Source organism: Dendrobates tinctorius, unplaced genomic scaffold (genome assembly GCF_039654945.1).
Source record: "Dendrobates tinctorius isolate UK_male_01 unplaced genomic scaffold, ASM3965494v1 ptg000642c, whole genome shotgun sequence".
Classification (NCBI taxonomy): Eukaryota; Metazoa; Chordata; class Amphibia; order Anura; family Dendrobatidae; genus Dendrobates; species Dendrobates tinctorius.
In genome coordinates this window covers 56,002-75,596 of record NW_027362294.1, presented here as the reverse complement: position 1 = coordinate 75,596, position 19,595 = coordinate 56,002, and the positions used below count along the sequence as shown (strand labels likewise).

At 46.3% G+C, this 19,595-nt stretch overlaps 1 protein-coding gene across 1 annotated transcript in view; it reads right to left on the bottom strand.

The window, feature by feature from the left end:
- Nucleotides 1-7,630: 7,630 nt before the first annotated feature.
- The window catches only part of LOC141079254 (uncharacterized), a 67,755-nt gene continuing 55,790 nt past the window's right edge, over nucleotides 7,631-19,595 (bottom strand). Inside the window, exon 5 of the mRNA XM_073565296.1 lies at nucleotides 7,631-9,467. Within this exon, the coding sequence (XP_073421397.1) occupies nucleotides 8,053-9,467 (1,415 nt within the window). The 3' untranslated portion in view covers nucleotides 7,631-8,052. The remainder of the gene's footprint in view (nucleotides 9,468-19,595) is intronic.

Sequence of the window (19,595 nt, the reverse complement as noted above, 5' to 3'; positions counted from 1 at the left end):
AGGCATATCTATCAGATTCACCAATTCTGGTGCTTTGCCTGGCTCTTTCCACTTGTCCTGTATCAGTGGCAAGTGGGGTTCATATTTGTGGGCTTGATGTCACTTTTCAAGTGACATCAAGCCCACGGATTACTAATCAAGAGGTGTCTATAAGGCACCTATACATTACTAATCCTATAGTTATATGGTAAATAAAGACAGAGCCAGAATAAAATCCTTTATTTGAAAAAATGACAGACTCTTAATAATCTCAATTAAACCATACTTATAACCACGCCTAATTCAACCGAAGCCCTCGATGTCCTGTAATAAAAATTGTCACGTACCCGCTTCTCAGCACGTGACTTGAGGTTGCGCCTGCAGGGGTTAATCTGTCTCCTCTCACTCAGTCCAGCATTGAACCTCTGTTCTATGCTGCAGTGGAAGCATAAATCACACCCCAACACAGACCACACACCCCGCTCATACACGCTGCCACCACTCACTGAACACACGGGCGACAAGTCCCAGAAGAACTACTACTACTATGTGCCAATCACCAGGAGCACACACTCTAAGGCTATGGATTCTTTAGAGCAGGGTCCCCAACCTGTAGCTCGGGAGCCACATGTGGCTCACGGTCACATGAATTGTGGCTTGCGACTGTCTGCCAGCTTGGTGCATTAGGTCCAAGTCTAGCAAACACGTATGAAGACAACATCTCAAAATGGTGAATTTTGTGAGTGGCCCTGCACAGAAGAGCAGATCTGGATGCACATACACTGGTCTTAGGGGGGTTAGAGATGTTTTAGGTATGGTATGCTGGAGGATGGTACTGCCAGTTAGAGGAGGTGATCAAAGCTGGATGTGACGGTGTTGGGAGTCTTTGATGGGAGAATACTGAATGGGGGCATTGTGGGAACTCCTGGATTTCAGTGTACTGCTTTGGAGTGATTTTTGTGGAAAAGCTTTGGTTATCATTATACCTGTAATGGGGGCTTTGGTTGACACTACTTTGAAGGGGGGGTGGGAGCTGGATGTGGCTCGCGACTCTCTCAGTGATGAATGTGGCTCGCGACCCTCTCTCTAAGCTGAATGTGGCTCTCAAGGTCAAAAAGGCTGGGGACCACTGCTTTAGAGCAACAATGTTCAGCCTTATTAAAGTTTTAAAAACTTTAATATAAAAGGATATAAAAATGGAAATGAAAGTGACATACAAATATGCAGAACAGCGATAAAATAAAAGGGAGAAAACTTACAGAAATATGGAACTTTGCATCCTGATACTCTGTCCCCGAGGGAGGGGGGGATATGAAATGCAGAATAGCTAGGCTGCCCCTCACTGTGAACTGGTTTTCTATGTGTACAGGCCTAATTTATAGATTAACTTGGAAATCGGATTTCTAGACCAGCCTCTCGTTAATATTCTAATCCTTGGTTTGTGACTGGATCCTAGCTATTTTACCAATGAATACATTATTTTTTTTCCTTTGAACATTATTTGTGTGACCCTTCCCATAGTAAGATAGTGTCATGCTGTAATTGGCCTCTCCATTAAAAGCGCTAAGAGGTATGAAATGTAACCACTTTGTGGTTGTCCGTTGATCATCGGCCAATCGCGTAATTGTCCAGACAATAGGAGGCAGCAGAGAGCTGTTTGCTCCAAAGATCACAGCGGGTGGTACTAGTGACCCCATCGGCCTGTGATATCAGGCATTTGTGGGATTAAGAAAGTCCTGACAAATATTTGTATCCCTGACAGTAAATATCGCTTATCGGGGATTTCCCTAGGGCAGACAATCGCCAGTGCAGCTGTATCGGGCCCAGAGGTGGAGAGAGGCCGCTGACACCAGTGAATGTTTGCGCTAGATCTTCATCCTCGGATGCACATTCAGATGAAATATATTACAGTGCAGGCGATCCGCCAGCTACCTACGCTGCAGTACATGTCGCTGACCAATTTGCAGCCAGCAGCTGACCTCGGCGTGCTCAAGACTGGGGCATATGGCATGTGCAATGGTTGGGACACCGAACCCATGTCGTGGCTCCTGCTGCGGCTGCAGAATAGGACGTCGGATGGCGTTGGAGAGGTGAAAAGTAAGTAGAATCGTTTTTTTTCTTGTGTTGCAGAAGGACAAGTCAAATTATCAGAGGATGGGGCATGGAGCACTATACCTGGCATGGTGTCCCCTTCTCCCTCCATGCAGGGACGCCGGCTTACTCACCGCCCCGTCTGCGGTGTGATTCCTGGTGTGGCCCTGTCTCCTTCCTCCTCTGTGCATCCTGCACTGTGTCCCGCCGACCTGCCTAGGGCGCATGTGCACACTTTACTGTTCTTAAAGGGGTAGTGCGCACAAGGTAAATGCTCCCATTAACAGCTAGGAGGCATTTAGTTAAATGTGTGTTCACACGCAACGTGTCTTCCAACCAATAGCTTGGAGACATCTTGTATAAAAGGCACTTTCCTCAATAAGGTGTTGGTGTGTATGTGACTGTATTTTGCCAGGTCCCCCGTCCCTTGTCTGATATAGTATCCTGTATCCTGCGTCCCATTAGTCCGCTATAATTAGTGATCATTTCCTGTGATCGTTTCAGCTGTGTCCGTATCGTGAAACCGCATCCAGGTAACGGTGCTCTGTAGCCACATTGCTGGTACCTGTCTGCCACCCTGGAGGCTGAATATGCAGGCAGCACTCTGAAGTTGTCCCTGCGGCCATCCTGTATGCACAGCCAGAACCTGCCCCAGTAGCCGTCCTGTCAGCACAGTCTGAACTTGTCCCAAGCGGCCGTCCTGCCCTATTGTGAATCTGAAGTAACGTCTCTTCCCTTTGGGGTCAGCAGCTACTGCCGGATGCCACCCTGGAGTGGGACCTGGCACCTACCTGCTGCACAAATCTGACCTCACCACTAAAGGCTCCAGTGAACACCAGGAAGGGGACCAGGGTGGGAAACATTATACCAGGAAAGGGACCAGGGTGGGACACATTATGCCAGGAAGGGAACCACAATGGGGCACATTATCCAACGAACGGGACCAGGATGTGGCGCTTTACCGATGGAACGGGACCAGGAAGGGGCGCATTATCCTAGGACCGGGACCAGGAAGGGGCGCATTATCCAAGGAACGGGACCAGGATGGGGCGCATTATCCAAGGAACACAAGTCTGGCCTCACCACTAAAGGCTCCAGTGAACACCAGGAAGGGGACCAGGGTGGGACACAATACACCAGGAAGGGAACAAGGGTGGGACACATTATACCAGAAAGGGGACCAGGGTGGGACACATTATACCAGAAAGGGGACCAGGGTGGGGAACATTATACCAGAAAGGGGACCAGGGTGGGGCACATTATACCAGAAAGGGGACCCGGGTGGGACACATTATACCAGGAAGGGGACCAGAATGGGGCACATTATACCAGAAAGGGGACCAGGATGGAACACATTATACCAGGAAGGGGACCAGAATGGGGCACATTATACCACGAAGGGGACCAGAATGGGGCACATTATACCAGGAAGGGGACGAGAGTGGGACACATTATACCAGGAAGGGGACCAGAATGGGGCACATTATACCAGGAAGGGGACCAGGGTGGGACACATTATACCATCTTCTGGAATGCTCTACCCCAAGAAATTAGGACTATCCACAATTTGCAGTTTCAGGCGCTCCCTCAAAACACATTTGTTCAGAGCGGCCTATCACGTTCCCTAATCAGTCATTTTATGTGTAACTGTGCGTGTGTAGCCCATTCACTATCTCCATCCCTCCCTCCCTCAAAATGGCCGGACCTTCATTGTAAATACATCATTGTGAATACACACCTATACTCTGTATCTCCCCCACCTCATTGTAGAGTGTAAGCGCTCACCAGCAGGGGCAGCTTATTTTGCTTTAAATATTGTATTGTTAACATTGTTACTTATGACTTGTGTTTTGAAACTGTTAAACTGTAAAGCGCTGCGGAATATGTTGGCACTATATAAAGATTATTATTATTACCAGGAATGGGACCAGGGTGGGACACGTTATACCAGGAAGGGGACCAGAATGGGGCACATAATCGAAGGAACTGGACCAGGATGGAGGGCATTATCCAAGGAACGGAACCAGGATGGGGTGCATTATCCAAGGAACTGGACCACGATGAGAAACATTAAACCAGGAAGGGGCACATTCTATCCAAGGAAGGAAACTAGAATGGGAGACGCCTAACCAAAAAGAAGGCCTTGTTGGTAGATATTATCCATGGAAGGGGCCCAGGAAGGTGGACATTATTACTGGAAAGGGGCATAGGATGGAGGGCATTATGCCTGGAAGGGGCATAGGATAAGGAACATCATTATATGGGGTGAAAATGTCTTTATAGGATCTAAAATGTTACAAGGGCCCATATATCTGACCAACATGCAGGCAAGGGCCCAGGTTTATTTTTACGTGATAGCATTCTCTCCCACCTCCCTGATTCATTATATGACCCCGATAACATCCTCTTCAACCCCTAATTATGACTTTACCAGGGACTTCTAAAGAATCTGTGTGGGGGGGTTGGTCCCAGGACAGGGACTAAGTCTATGTGCAGACGCTCAGGATTTGTGGCAGTAAAATTCAGCTGTAAATTCTGTTGTGTTGGCAGGAAAAACGCTGCAAAAAATCCGTTTTTACCATGTTTTTTCATGCGTTTTTGTTGCATATTTTCCCCACTCATTAGTATGGGTGTGTGAGGATCTGAGGTGATGGGTTCTAATGGGTTCTAAAAATCACCTAGGCAGGTTAACAATGGAACCAGTGCTCCGTGCTGAGAAAAGTCTGCTTTCCATAGAGCTGAGGGCTTCGCTTTAAGTCCATTCGTCCTATAGTCTTCAGTACTGGCCATCTCCTTACAGGGTGAAATACGCTCCAAGAATTGACGTTATGCAGATTTTAATCTGCTGTAAATTTGCAAGGAAAAATAAGCAACGTGTGCATGAGATTCCGGGATCTCATTGACTTCGCTTTTACTGTAAAATGCTGCATATTTTCCTCAAGTCTGTGAGAGAAAAAGCAGCAAAAATGCAGAGTCTGCACATAGTCCTCAAATGAATTGGGGAGCGTCAGAGCGACTGATCAATCTATATTTATTGGGTGCCGGAGACTATAGTCAATGGGGGCACAGTGCTGGCTGATCACTTTATATGCTGATTGGTGTGTGGCTAATATATATTATCGGAGGGGTATATATCTGTAGTCAGGGGGAGACAAATGTATGTATACAGTGGGTACGGAAAGTATTCAGACCCCTTTACATTTTTCACTCTTTGTTTCATTGCAGCCATTTGGAAAATTAAAAACAGTTCATTTTTTTCTCATTAATGTGCACTCTGCACCCCAATGTAGAAATTTTTGCAAATGTATTAAAAAAGAAAAACTGAAATATCACATGTAGATATAGCAGATGGCTAGCACTCGACTAGTAAGATGAATATACGGTGCTAGTGAAAGGGAACCTATGGTCCCGTAAACATGAAGTCAATATAGAATCACTGCACACGTAAATTATGCTTTAGTGAGCTCTTTTATTTGATTAACGGTGAGGAAGCGACAGCTGACGTTTCGGCCTAACAACGGCCTTTATCACATAGTCGCTGCTATAAAAAAATGTACAATAAGAATTCAAGCAATTATATACAAAATTTACAAAATATAAGAAGTATATCCGAACAAGAGACAATATTGAAGGCACATGTCTTAGTGTCATAGGATCAACTAAAAAGCATAGAAACTCAGCACAATTGAAGGGGAACAAGAGGCGGCAGATATAACGAAATATAGTGAAATTGAGCTCATACCCCTTTTGAAGTAGAGTTTTGGTAGTCATCGGTTAATAGTGTATCACTGCTAGGCAATATTTCAGAAACCTGTAGGACAATCCGCATTTTTCTGAAATATTGCCTAGCAGTGATACAACAGGAACAGGCTGCTAAGAGAGGTGGTGAGTTCTCCTTCAACAGAAGTCTTCAAACAAGGGCTAGACAGACATCTGTCTGGGTTGATTTAGTGAATCCTGCTTTGAGCAGGAGGTTGGACCAGATGACCCAGGAGGTCCCTTCGAACTCTACCATTCTATGATTCTATGACAACAGAATTTCTGTAGTACTCAAGTTTCCTAAGAGCACAGCAGCCTCCATAATCTTTAAATGGAAGAAGGTTGGGACCACCAGAAGTCTTCCTAGACCTGGCCGTCCAGCCAAACCGAGCAATCGTGGGAAAAGAGCCTTGGTGAGAGGTAAAAAAGAACCCCAAGATCACTGTGGCTGTGCTCCACAGATGCAGTAGGGAGATGGGAGAAAGTTCCACAAAGTCAACTATCACTGCAGCCCTCCACCAGTCGGGCGTTTATGGCAGAGTGGCCCTACGGAAGCCTCTACTCATTTCCAGACATGTGAAAACCCACATAGAGTTAGCTAAAAAAAAAAAAAAAAACACATGAAGGACTCCCAGACTATGAGAAATAAGATTCTCTGGTCTGATGAGATGAAGATAGACCTTTTTGGTGATAATTCTAAGCGATATGTGTGGAGAAAACCAGGCACTACTCATCCCTTGCCCAATACAATCCCAACAGTGAAACATGGTGGTGGCAGCATCATGCTATGGAGGTGTTTTTCAGCTGCAGGGACAGGACGACTGGTTGTCATTGAAGGAAACATGAATGCGGCCAAGTACAGAGATATCCTGGATGAAAACCTCTTCCAGAGTGCTCTGAACCTCAGACTTGGCCGAAAGTTCACCTTCCAACAAGACTATGACCCTCTTCTATTATTAATTTCAAAAACTGACAGTCACATCCAAGTATAAACAGTGTGAACAGGTGCTTAACCTAGAGTCACCAACTCATATACATTCAAACAAAAAAGGAAGCACACTGTAGCGCCATAACATGCAAACATGAAATATGAAAAATGAATTGCATTACTGCATTTGAAGTATGAACAATTGAGAAAGTTTATCGCATAAACTGGCCAAGTTATGTGTACCTGGAAGCCACGGTAAGGCATTTCTCGTTTTCCAGGACCCTGACCCAATACCAATCCTCACTTAGACTGAAGTCTTCTTCTGAATGAGAACCTATGTAAATCCTCTCCTTTTGTCTTACTGACACCTCTCCATTACTAAGCCGGGCTTAATATCACCTTACAATAGAAAGGTGACATTAACCCCTTATTACCCCACTTGCCACCTCTACAGGGCAAGTGGGAAGAACCCGACAAAGCTCCAGGATAACTGCAACTAATAGATGCGCCTTTTATGGGCAGCTACGGGCTGCTGTTTTTAGGCTGGGGGGGCCCATATCCATGGCTCCTTACCAGCCTGAGATTAGCACCCCGCACCTGTTAGTTTTGCCGGTTTGGTTCAAAATAAAAATGGGACCCCATATCGTTTTTTTTTTCATTCACTCTTCCATGCTCGTGCTGTTGCCGGCTGAACAGGGAGAATGACAGCCGCGTTCAGCACCACATGCAGGGGAACAGCGCTTACTGTAGCGCTACTTCCCCTGCAGCCGTATGTGTGGTACTGATGTGGCACACGTAGAACACGCAGACACACGGACATGGATATCTCCGATACTGTGTTTTCCGGTACCAGAAATATCTGGATGTATGAAACTGCCCTTACAGGAGGGGAATATAGAGAGCTCTTCTCTTCTATGGTAATTCTCTCATGTCTGCCCTTATATACTTGTAAAGCGTCTCCCCCATTCAGAACATGAATGTGTCTTCTCTCCTTTATGATGTATTTTTTATTTACCTTACTCACTTATATTGCACCATCACATTCTGCAGCTCTGTACAAACATCATCACTGTCCCCATTGGGGCTCACAATCTAAAATCAATATCAGAATGTCTTTGGCGTGTGGGAAGAAACCCAAGAAACCTCTTCCACGTTATCCTTTTGTGGCTATAAATCACAGTACTCCAGCATGGCAAGGCTACAATGCTAATCACTGAGCCAACCATTGAGCCACTCGAGTTTAACAAGATCTGATATCAGCATAAAACATTACATTGTGATCATGAATATGACTTTTATCTAGTATGAATTCTCTCATGTTTACCAAGGTTCCACTTAAATGCAAAACATTTCCCACATTTTGAACATGAATACGGCTTCTCTCCTGTGTGACTTCTCTCATGTGTAGCAAGATTTGCTTTACTTGAGAAACTTTTTCCACATTCTGAGCATGAATATGGTTTCTCACCTGTGTGAACTCTTCCATGTATAACAAGCATAGATTTATATCTAAAGGATTTCCCACATTCTAAACATGCAAACGGCTTTTCTCCTGTGTGACTTCTCTGATGTTGAACAAATATGTTAAATCTTGTAATACACTTTCCACATACTGAACATACATACGGCTTCTCTGTGTGAATTTTCTCTCCAATGTGGCTTCTCCCATGTGTGATAAGATGTGCTGTATCTGTAAAACATTTCCCACATTCTAAGCATGAATACGGCTTCTCTCCTGTGTGACTTCTCTCATGTGTGGCAAGATATGATTTATCTACAAAACTTTTCCCACATTTTGAACATGAATACGGCTTCTCTACTGTGTGAATTCTCTCATGTGCAACAAGATTTGATTTACTTGAGAAACTTTTTCCACATTCTGAGCAAGAATATGGCTTCTCACCCGTGTGAACTCTTTCATGTATAACAAGCATAGATATATATTTAAAGGATTTCCCACATTCTATACATGCAAACGGCTTTTCTCCTGTGTGAATTTTCTGATGTATGGCATGACTTTGTCTACTTGAAAAACATTTCCCACATTGAGAACATGAATACGGCTTCTCTCCTGTGTGACTTCTCTCATGCACAGCAAGATTTCGTTTAGTTGTGACACTTTTCCCACATTTTGAGCATGAATATGGCTTCTCACCTGTGTGAACTTTTTCATGTGCAACAAGAAGACATTTTTTTTTAAAACTTTTTCCACAGTCTGAACATGAATGCAACTTTTTTACTGTGTGACTTCTCTGGTGAAGAACAAATATATTAAATCTTGTAATACACTTTCCACATACTGGACATACATACGGCTTCTCTGTGTGATTTTTCTCTCCAATGTGGCTTCTCTCATGTGTGATAAGGTGTGCTGTATCTGTAAAACATTTCCCACATTTTGAACATGAATACGGCTTCTCTCCTGTGTGAATTCTTTTGTGCGTAAAAAGATCTGAGTTTTTTGAAAACTGCTTTCCACATTCCCCACATTGAAATCTTGTTCTGTCGTTCAGAGCTGTACATGTGGTGACAGTCGGTGAGTGGTCAGGAGACAGCTCCTCTGGATTATATGACCTATCTGCAATGTGTCCTGGACGTACATTGAGGGTGACGAGGTTTTCTTCTGAAGAGGGATGCACAATATCTTTATCTTCCGCTTTATTATTTAGCAAAATCATGACGTTTCCTTTACAGTTCTTGTTCGGATTTTCTATTAGAAAAAAAAAAATACAATCTATTTTTCAATCCTGTCAAACCACAAAAGCCCATATATTTATAATACCTCTATTAGTCTGGATTTACTCAGGTTCTTCTGCGTGCCAAAGTGGATTAAACATGAAAGAAGAGAATGACTCCTTTTATATTTGTATCTCTATATAATCCACTACTGAATCTGGCCAAGGAAAGAGACACAAAACCGTCCAGTGTGAATCCAGTGCTATAAAGTTTTGTATAAACTCTGAGATGGATTTGTGTCGGCAGTGAGTGATTGCGTTACTTACATAAACCTCCACTAAACCCTGCCTGTCCTCTGCCTACACAGATTCTCTGCGCCAACGGGGCAGCATTTTCATAAATCAACATATCGAATGTTCAACGGATCGAATCCTCAAATCGAGCCATGACACCCATCTGACCTAAGAGCAGAACAGAGATGACCCGGCACACCGAGAAGTTCAGGTCCTATTACTTACAATAGGGCCCATGAATCACACAGTAACTGCACTGCCCAGTGTTCATTACGTCTCTCCATGCGCAATGCCACATCAGTCTGGGGATGAACATTGGAAAGACACCATGATTTAATATTATCAATGATCTAATCATTTATGTGAGGAAAACTCACCTATCTCGCAGGGGGGCTTATTTTAGTTATTCCACCGCTGCCACCAAATGTCACCAACTGCAGGGATTTATGTATATCCTGCTTTCCAGTTCCTGTTTGGAACTCGCAGCTCTCCGGCACCTCCCTTACCCTCAGGTCAGTCAGGTAACTGCACCAAGGATCAGTAGTCGCCGGACGGGCCGCCTGGACGTGTGCTGGCAGTTAGGCAAGCTACAGCGAGGGATATATAACTACTCCTAGCCGCAGCCAGACAATAAGCTTATAAAATCCGTTCCGTCACTGCCAGTTTTACCCAACCTGCCAAGAACACACTTCGCTGCCACCAGCTCCGATTCTTAATTAATCACGAGTCCGGAGCTGACCCAGTTTAGTAGCATTTTTCACTTTGGAGGTCGTACAGATACGTTATAGAGCAAGGAGAAACGAACTAGTAATTTTATATATTTTACTCCAAAGGGTAGGCAGTGTATACAAAAGGTATAAAAGACATTACAAAGGGAGACAATTGAAATTATGTACAAGACAATTACAAAATAACGGGGATTAAAGGTAGAGAAGCACTTACATTTATTTGCTTAAGTTATTTCAGGCAGTCAATGCAGTCGGGGGAGGGGCGATACAGCACAGTGCATCACAGTCTCTCTGTATCTCAGGTTTCCCAGGCAAGACTGCTCCAGACTGGGCTTACACCAACTAATACCCCCTTGTCGTGACATCACTGAAGGGGCTGAGTTATGGAAGCCCTCCTCTTTTTTACCAATGCCTAATAGCTCATAAGTATATCTCGGGGAGGGTACCTCGTGTAGCGACGAACAGAGTATCATCTTACTCAGCATGATGCTGGCATTCATTTAAGTCTAAACTCAAGGTACTTGCATGAATCGACTAAGTAGGAATCTGTTTCTTGGATTCTGCTGATGCTGGAGTCTAGGAAACTACAGGGCGGGTAGCTCTATCGAAGCACATCCCAAATATGTAATTTTTATATTTGTAACACCAACTGGAGTCAAGTAAGGCACTAATAGTTAGGTGCAGAACGTCTTCGCCTTGTCCCAAATTGTACAAAGATCTAACAGAGAATGCTGTCATATACCCTGTTCCCAATACGAAGGCACTCTTGTATAAGGTAACCATGTCATTCAACATCTGATTTGAACCAGCCTGCATGTATTTCACTCCATTCAATTTTAGCAAGCAGTGTGAATGGTAACCATGTCATTCAACTTCTTTGCTATAATTCATCTGTTACATTGTTCTCAGTACTTACTATTGTATAGCCATAGGGGGGAACTCTATAGATGTTATCTCAGGAGAGGTGCTATAGCATAGAGATGGTATCAGGACTGTGTCTTTGATCATGTTTTGCACACCAGGAAGTGTGGAGCGGCTGTTGCTAATTTATAACTAAGCAGCTCCCACAATCCCTCTCTCCTGGCCCTGTAGTGGGGTGTATAAATTTAGACTAATTCTAAGGGGGAACACGCAAGTGAGGGGTCAGGACGCATTAAGCAAAGCATCGCATTAACTAAGCATCCAGCAAAAGACAGTTACTCCATGACAGTAAGTCAGGGCAGGAGTCAGGTAAATCACACTTTGCTCTCCCTTTAAACCATGTACTTTATTTCTATCCTCCTGTGCTCCCTTGCCATCCACATTCACCACCCCGTCCCCCCTCCGTCACAACTGATACGCATTAGCCCCTCTATACTTCCCTCTCCCATGTACAGCTCCCATGCACTTCTCACCTTCCTGAAAAACCTCAGCCCATCTTTCCCAAACAAACTGCACAAAAAAACTTCTTACTTTTCAAAGAACTACTTGCTTTTTATGTTCCTTCTCCTACTGATTTCAGGGGACATCTGTCATGGTCACGAGTGTCTGGACGCAGATGTTTCCGCAAGGCGAACCCATAACACACGTGACCCTGGATACAGCACCTCCAGTGGGGCGAATTTAAATAATAAAACGTGCAGATGGATACACCGCCTCCACCTGGCAAATTTAGGTATTACACGTTAATATAAATTCTGGAAACCCCGCCTCCAGTACGGCGAATTTAAATAATAAGGGGGACCTGGGAAACAGTAACAATGGTGGGCCCTGCGATAGGGAATAGGAAAGTGGAGACCGCCTGAGCTCCCCTGAGCCAGTGTCCCTGCACTCCTAACGTTCCCTATGCCGGTTCCGCACCGGGCGCCGCACGCGTACCTCAAAGCCCTTGCTCGCCCTGACCCTAAACCCTCACTAGGGAATTGGTCGGTGCGGAAACTAATCCCACCACTGCACTAACAACACACATGAGGGAAAGAGACAATACAGGGGGACACCACTTAGCTTTATGCTCTGTGCTTATGCTCCTGCAACAGAGCCCTCCACCTGCGTGCGTCTTCTCCACCCGGATCCATCACCATAGTGCAGCCTTGGAGCAGGGTCCATCACCAGTTGCTGCTGCTTAGTAACAGAGTCCCAAAGAGGAGTTCAGCTTCTGCCACGAAGTCAAGCATGCTTGAGTCCAGCTCAGCAGCCAAGTCCCACATGGTGAGTGCCACTCTCCATAGTCGCCACTCCACCAGTCCATGCAGACACTTCCCGCTGACACCATCACTGCGACCCCACCACGCCATGCCAGCCCTTCGTCCAGACACCATAGCTGACACACGTCCCCCCTGGCTAAGCTGCGCAGGACTCCTCCTCAGCTCCATCCTTCCACACCTCTCACCAACTCAGAATCCATGAATGAATCAATATCACCCGCAGTGATTGCACACCCTGAGACTCATTTATAGAGCCCCACACCTGAATCATAATTACAGAGAACTTTAAACTGAAAACCTAAGGTGCGATACCACTAACCACCACCGGGGACAGTCAAGTCACCTTGGCAACTTGCCAAAAGGAAAAAAAGTTCACTCTGTGCTTTTAAAACTGTCAGATCAAATTCAGATCATGACAACATCTCCCCCAACCCCGATCCACCATCCCCCAACCTCAACCCCTACCCTACATCAAAACTATAATAATCTTATTAACATAACTTGCACTCCCTCATCTCCTTCATTTAATTGTGCCCTCTGGAAATCACGGTCTGTATGTAACAAGCTTCCTTTCCTGCACAATTACTTTCTGAACAACTCTCGGAATCTGTTGGCCCTCACTGAAACTGGGATACAGGACTCTGACACTGTCACCCCTGCTGCCATTTTCCATGGTGGCTTACAATTCTCCCATTCCCTCGAGATCCAGAAACAGACCTGGTGGTGGAGTTGGCATACTCCTGTCCCCACAATGCACTTTCCAGGTCATCCCCCAGTTCCATCACTCTCATTCCCTTCTTTTGAGGTCCACACCATTCAGCTCTTCCGTCCCCTCCCCCTCAGAGTAGTGGTCATATACTAGCCCCCAGGCTCACCCACCCACTTCCTTGACGACTTCTCAGCCTGGCTGCCGCACTTCATGTCCTCAGAACTACCAACCCTTATCCTGGGAGACATCAACATCCCCATTAACAGCCCTACTTCCACAGCTGCATCCCAGCTTCTATCACTAACCACTTCTCTTGGCCTCTCACAGCTCTCAACCTCAGCGACACACAAAGACGGTAACACCCTTGACCTGGTCTTTGTCCGGCTCTGCTCAATCTCCCACCTAAATAACTCACCGCTTCCTCTCTCTGATCACAACATTCTCTCTTTCAAGCTCACAAATCCTCGCCCACCCCACAGACTCCTACCTACCACACATTCAGAAATCTACAAGCCATTAACCCTCAGACACTTTCAGACTCCCTACATCTCATCACTGTCCCCCATCTCCTCTTTTTCCTGTCCTGATCTGGCTGTACATCAGAGAGCTGGGAGACTAGAGGATCGTCACGCTCCCAGAGGGGGTTCCACCCAGGCTAAGGCCTCCACCTCTAGGTGGGAAACCACAAACATCAACTTAGCTTGGTAGGTGGAATATTGCTCCAGTAGCAATTCAAAGTGTAGTTGGCACTGATTTAGAAACCCCCAACAACTTGGGATCTCCACTATACCGTGGGGTTGTTTCTAGGCGGGGGGGGGCAGGGCAGCGGCGACGGACTGCAGGGACTGGAGCCGGTTATCTACCGACGCCATATAATTGAGGATGTGGGCCTGGGTGTCACATTGCTGGGCGAGCTCCTGTTGGAGACTGGCCAGCTGAGAAACATTCCCCGGATCTGAAAGCTGCAAAGCCGACAAACAGGACTCCTTGGTTTTTAAAAAGGACATCATCCTCGTCTGATTTTCCCACAGGAATACCAGTTACTTGTGGGCCGTAGCCAAGGTACCAGTGGGGTCCATGGCCTTTCTACTGTGAGAACTAGTGGAACTCCAAGAGTGGAACCGCTGGGCCATGACAACGAACCTCCCACGGGCGAGCTGGCCTGGTGGACCGCCCCCCTATACAGGGAGCGTTAGGGGCAGGCCCGGGGAGACTATCTTTGCGACAGCTGGTACCAGGGAAGGACCGTAGGAGAAACTAGCGGGAAACAGGACGGACTAGCAGAGAGTGGCACGGAAAAGTCACAGGCAGGCGGGCTTGGTAGAGACACAGGCGGGTGAGCACAGCTGAGACACTCACAGGTGGACACGGCTGAGAAACGGGAACATGGGGAGGATGGAGACACTGGCAGGTGGACACAGCTGAGACACAGGGACATGGACAGGACAGAGGTACAGGCAGGCAGACACTAGGAGAGATCACAAAAGAGAGGGCCGGGTGTGAACTAAAGCAAAGGTGGCAATAGCACAAGCCAGGGCAGATAGGCTAGAGCACGGGGAACCGCAGGGAAGCATGGGGCCTGAATCAAGCGTGGAATACAAATGATAATCAGGCACAGCCAGAAGGAAGTGGCTGCCTGATATGCAGAGCGCGTCTTGGGACTTCCGAGTCAGGGTCCTCCCAGGGCAAGGAGAGGGCAGGAAGGAGCGACAAGGGTCAGGCCGGGAGGTGTGCGCGTGCGCCGCTGAGCTCAGCGTGCACGCGCACCCGACGGGAGCGAGGAATCAGATGCCAGGAGACGCGCAGCAGTACCAGGAGCACGCCAGGACGCCGAGGACCGGTAAGTATGCCAGGGCTCGGGGGAGCGGCGGCGTGACAGGTGGAGAAGGCGGCGTGACAGTCTTAGAATCACCGGGATCCATTGAAGCATTCCAGAGTTATTACCTCATAAAGTGACAGTGGTCAGAATTGTAAAAATTACAATTAACAGTCATTAACGTGCAAACCACCATCGAGGGTAAAGGGACTAAAAACACATCTCCTTAGACAGGTGAGAAACATCACTTCACTAATCCAACTCTCTCCTGTTCCCGCTTTCTACATTTTCCTCAGATTCTTACTCTTCCTACTCATGTCTCCATGTCCTCCATGCACCCATTAGCACTTGGTAATTGTACATGTACAGATACTTGCCGGTGACCGGATCATACATGTGCATATACAGATACTGGCCAGTGACCGTATCATACATGTACATATACAGATACTGGCCGGTGACCGTATCATACATGTACATATACAGATCCTGGCCAGTGACCTGATTATACATGTACATATACAGATACTGGCCGGTGACCGGATCATACATGTACATATACAGATACTGGCCGGTGTCCGGATCATACATGTAGTTATACAGATACTGGCAGGTGACCGGGTCATACATGTACATATACAGATACTGGCCGGTGAGCAGATCATACATGTACATATACAGTTACTGGCCAGTGACCGGATCATACATGCACATATACAGATACTGGCCGGTGACCGGATCATACATGTACATATACAGATACTGGCCGGTGACCGGATCATACATGTACATCAGTCCCGGATTGCTAATCTGCCCAGCCGGGCAGATGCCTGGTGGGCTGGTGGCTAAGTGGGCCGCTGGTCCTTTAAAATGGGTGGGGAACCTCCGGCCCACGGGCCACATGCGGCCCGCAGGCAGGTCCCCGCAGTCCGCAATTCTCCAGCGGCAGACCTGCCAGCTGCCGGCCATTTAACCCACAAGTGCACGCAGCGTTCATTACAGAACATATGTATGAAACAACAAATGGTTAAAAAAATAACCAAGAGAGTATAAACCCTTAAAAAAATTTTATTATCTTCAAAAAGTGGTTTAATAACAATCAGTACAAGACAATACTACTAGACTAGTAAAAGGTAAAATAGGGACGCCTGAAATAACAGAAGAAATATTATACTATAGTGTCTGACACCTGCCCACTACTATCCTAAGAAATATAATAGGGTTTAGGGTCAGGAGGCGTGTCCTGATGAAGTATTAAGACAAAACGTGCGTTGGGGCGACGGGGACGCTTTCTTATTATTATTTCATGTACGTGTGAACATCCTGCTTTTTTATTGAAATTTATTATTCATCTTTGTTTAAGGAAAGGAAATCCTTCTTAATGATATATTTCTTAGGATAGTAGTGGGCAGGTGTCAGACACTATAGTATAATATTTCTTCTGTTATTTCAGGCGTCCCTATTTTACCTTTTACTAGTCTAGTAGTATTGTCTTGTACTGATTGTTATTAAACCACTTTTTGAAGATAATAAAATTATTTTAAGGGTTTATACTCTCTTGGTTATTTTTTTAACCATTTGTTGTTGTTTCATACATATGTTCTAAGAGTTAAATTACCCATTTACTTTGGTGGGCTTTCTTTTGTTGTTCATTACAGAACGCTGCCTGCACATGAATGATGAGGTCATTGGGGTGGGCGGGGTTAGCACCAAGGTGGGCAGGGTTAGTGACCAATGCTGTCCCATTCTCCTGTCCCAGAAGAGGAGCTCAGTGCCTGTCTTCAGGTAATTTCTGTGCTTGGTGATCTGTGCCCCAATATAATCTCTGTGCCCCCCAGCTATATGCCCCCTGTGATCTGTGTCCCCAATTATATGCCTCCCTGTGATCTGTGCCCCCAGCTATATGCCCCCTATAATCTGTGCCCCCCAACTATATGCACCCCTGTGATCTGTGCCCCCAGCTATATGCACCCCTGTGATCTCTGTGGCTCCCAGCTTTCTGCCAGCTTGTGATCTATGTGCCCCCCTTTTATGTACCCCCTGTCATATTTGTGCTCCCATGTGATCTCTGTGCCCTCCTATGATCTTTGTGCCACCCCCCAGTGATCTGTGCCCCCGTGATCTCTGTACCTCCCCCTGTGATCGTCGTGACCCACCCCGTGTTCTATGTGCCTCCCCAGTGATGCCTGTCCGCTCCAGTGCTGTATATCCCCCTTTTTTTGTTTCCTGCTCTTCTCACCGTCCAAGCCAGGGACACGCTCCTCTGCACGCCCGACAATGGACACACCTCAGCAGTTTATCCTCCCCCATCTCCATACCTGGGTGAGTCCCAATATGGAAACTTGGTCTTATGCATGTTCAGCACTTGCACTATCACCTGTATACTGTATATAGACTGCTGTGTATACAATATATAGGTGATACTGACTGCTAAATCTGTGTAATCACAGTATCATCTATGTAATCTATATACAGCAGTCTATACACATTATATGGGTGATACTGTGACTGCTGTTTATACAATATATAGGTGATGCTGGCTGCTAAATCTGTGTAATCACAGTATCATCTATGTAATCTATATACAGCAGTCTATATACGCTGCTCTAAAAAATAAAGGGAACACTTAAATAACAGAATATAACTCCAAGTAAATCAAACTTCTGTGAAATCAAACTGTCCACTTAGGAAGCAACACTGATTAATAATCAATTTCACATGCGGTTGTGCAAATGGAATAGATAACAGATGGAAATTATTGGCAATTATCAAGACATACTCAATAAAGGAGTGGTTCTGCAGGTGGGGACCACAGACCACATCTCAGTACCAATGCTTTCTGGCTGATGTTTTGGTCACTTTTGAATGTTGGTTGTGCTTTCACACTCGTGGTAGCATGAGACGGACTCTACAACCCACACAAGTGGCGCAGGTAGTGCAGCTCATCCAGGATGGCACATCAATGCGAGCTGTGGCAAGAAAGTTTGCTGTGTCTGTCAGTGTAGTGTCCAGAGGCTGGAGGCGCTACCAGGAGACAGGTTAGTACACCAGGAGACAGGTTAGTACACCAGGAGACATGGAGGGGGCCGTAGGAGGGCAATAACCCAGCAGCACGACTGCTACCTCCGCCTTTGTGCAAGGAGGAACAGGAGCACTGCCAGAGGCCTGCAAAATGACCTCCAGCAGGCCACAAATGTGCATGTGTCTGCACAAACGGTTAGAAACCGACTACATGAGGAAGGTCTGAGGACCCAACGTCCACAGATGGGGGTTGTGCTCACAGCCCAGCACCATGCAGGATGCTTTGCATTTGCCACAGAACACCAGGATTGGCAAATTCGCCACTGGAGCCCTGTGCTCTTCACAGATGAAAGCAGATTCACACTGAGCACATGTGACAGACGTGACAATCTGGAGACGCCGTGTAGCGCGATCTGCTGCCTGCAACATCCTTCAGCATGACCGGTTTGGCAGTCGGTCAGTAATTTTGTGGGGTAGCATTTCTTTGGAGGGCCGCACAGCCCTCCATGTGCTCATCAGAGGTAGCCTGACTGCCATTATGTACCGAGATGAGATCCTCAGACCCCTTGTGAGACCATATGCTGGTGCGGTTGGCACTGGGTTCCTCCTAATGCATGACAATGCTAGACCTCATGTGGCTGGAGTGTTTCAGTACTTCCTGCAAAATGAAGGCACTGAAGCTATGGACTGGCCCGCCCGTTCCCCAGACCTGAATCCGATTGAGCACATCTGGGACATCATGTCTCACTCCATCCACCAACGTCACGTAGCACCACAGACTGTCCAGGAGTTGGCGGATAATTTAGTCCAGGCCTGGGAGGAGATCCCTCAGGAGACCATCCGCCGCCTCATCAGGAGCATGCCCCGGCGTTGTAAGGAGGTCATATAGGCACGTGGAGGCTACACACACAATACTGAGCCTCATTTTGACTTGCTTTAAGAACATTACATTCCACTTTAATTTTGTGTGTGACTCCAAATCCAGGCCTCCATTGGTTAATACATTTGATTTCCATTGATGATTTTTGTGTGATTTTGTTGTCAGCACATTCAACTTTGTACAGAACAAAGTATTCAATGAGAATATTTCATTCATTCATTCAGATCTAGAATGTGTTTTTTGAGTGTTCCCTTTATGTTTTTGAGCATTGTACATTATATAGGGGATACTGTGACTTAAGCCGGGGTCACACTAGAGTGTATGATGCGAGAAACTCACACGAGTCTCTCGCATCAACACCCGGCACTGTCGCCAGCACTCAGGACCGGAGCGTGCGGCTGCATGTATTTCTATGCAGCCGCACGCTCCGGTCATAGAATCATAGAATCGTAGAGTTGGAAGGGACCTCCTGGGCCATCTGGTCCAACCCCCTGCTCAAAGCAGGATTCGCTAAATCATCCCAGTCAGATGT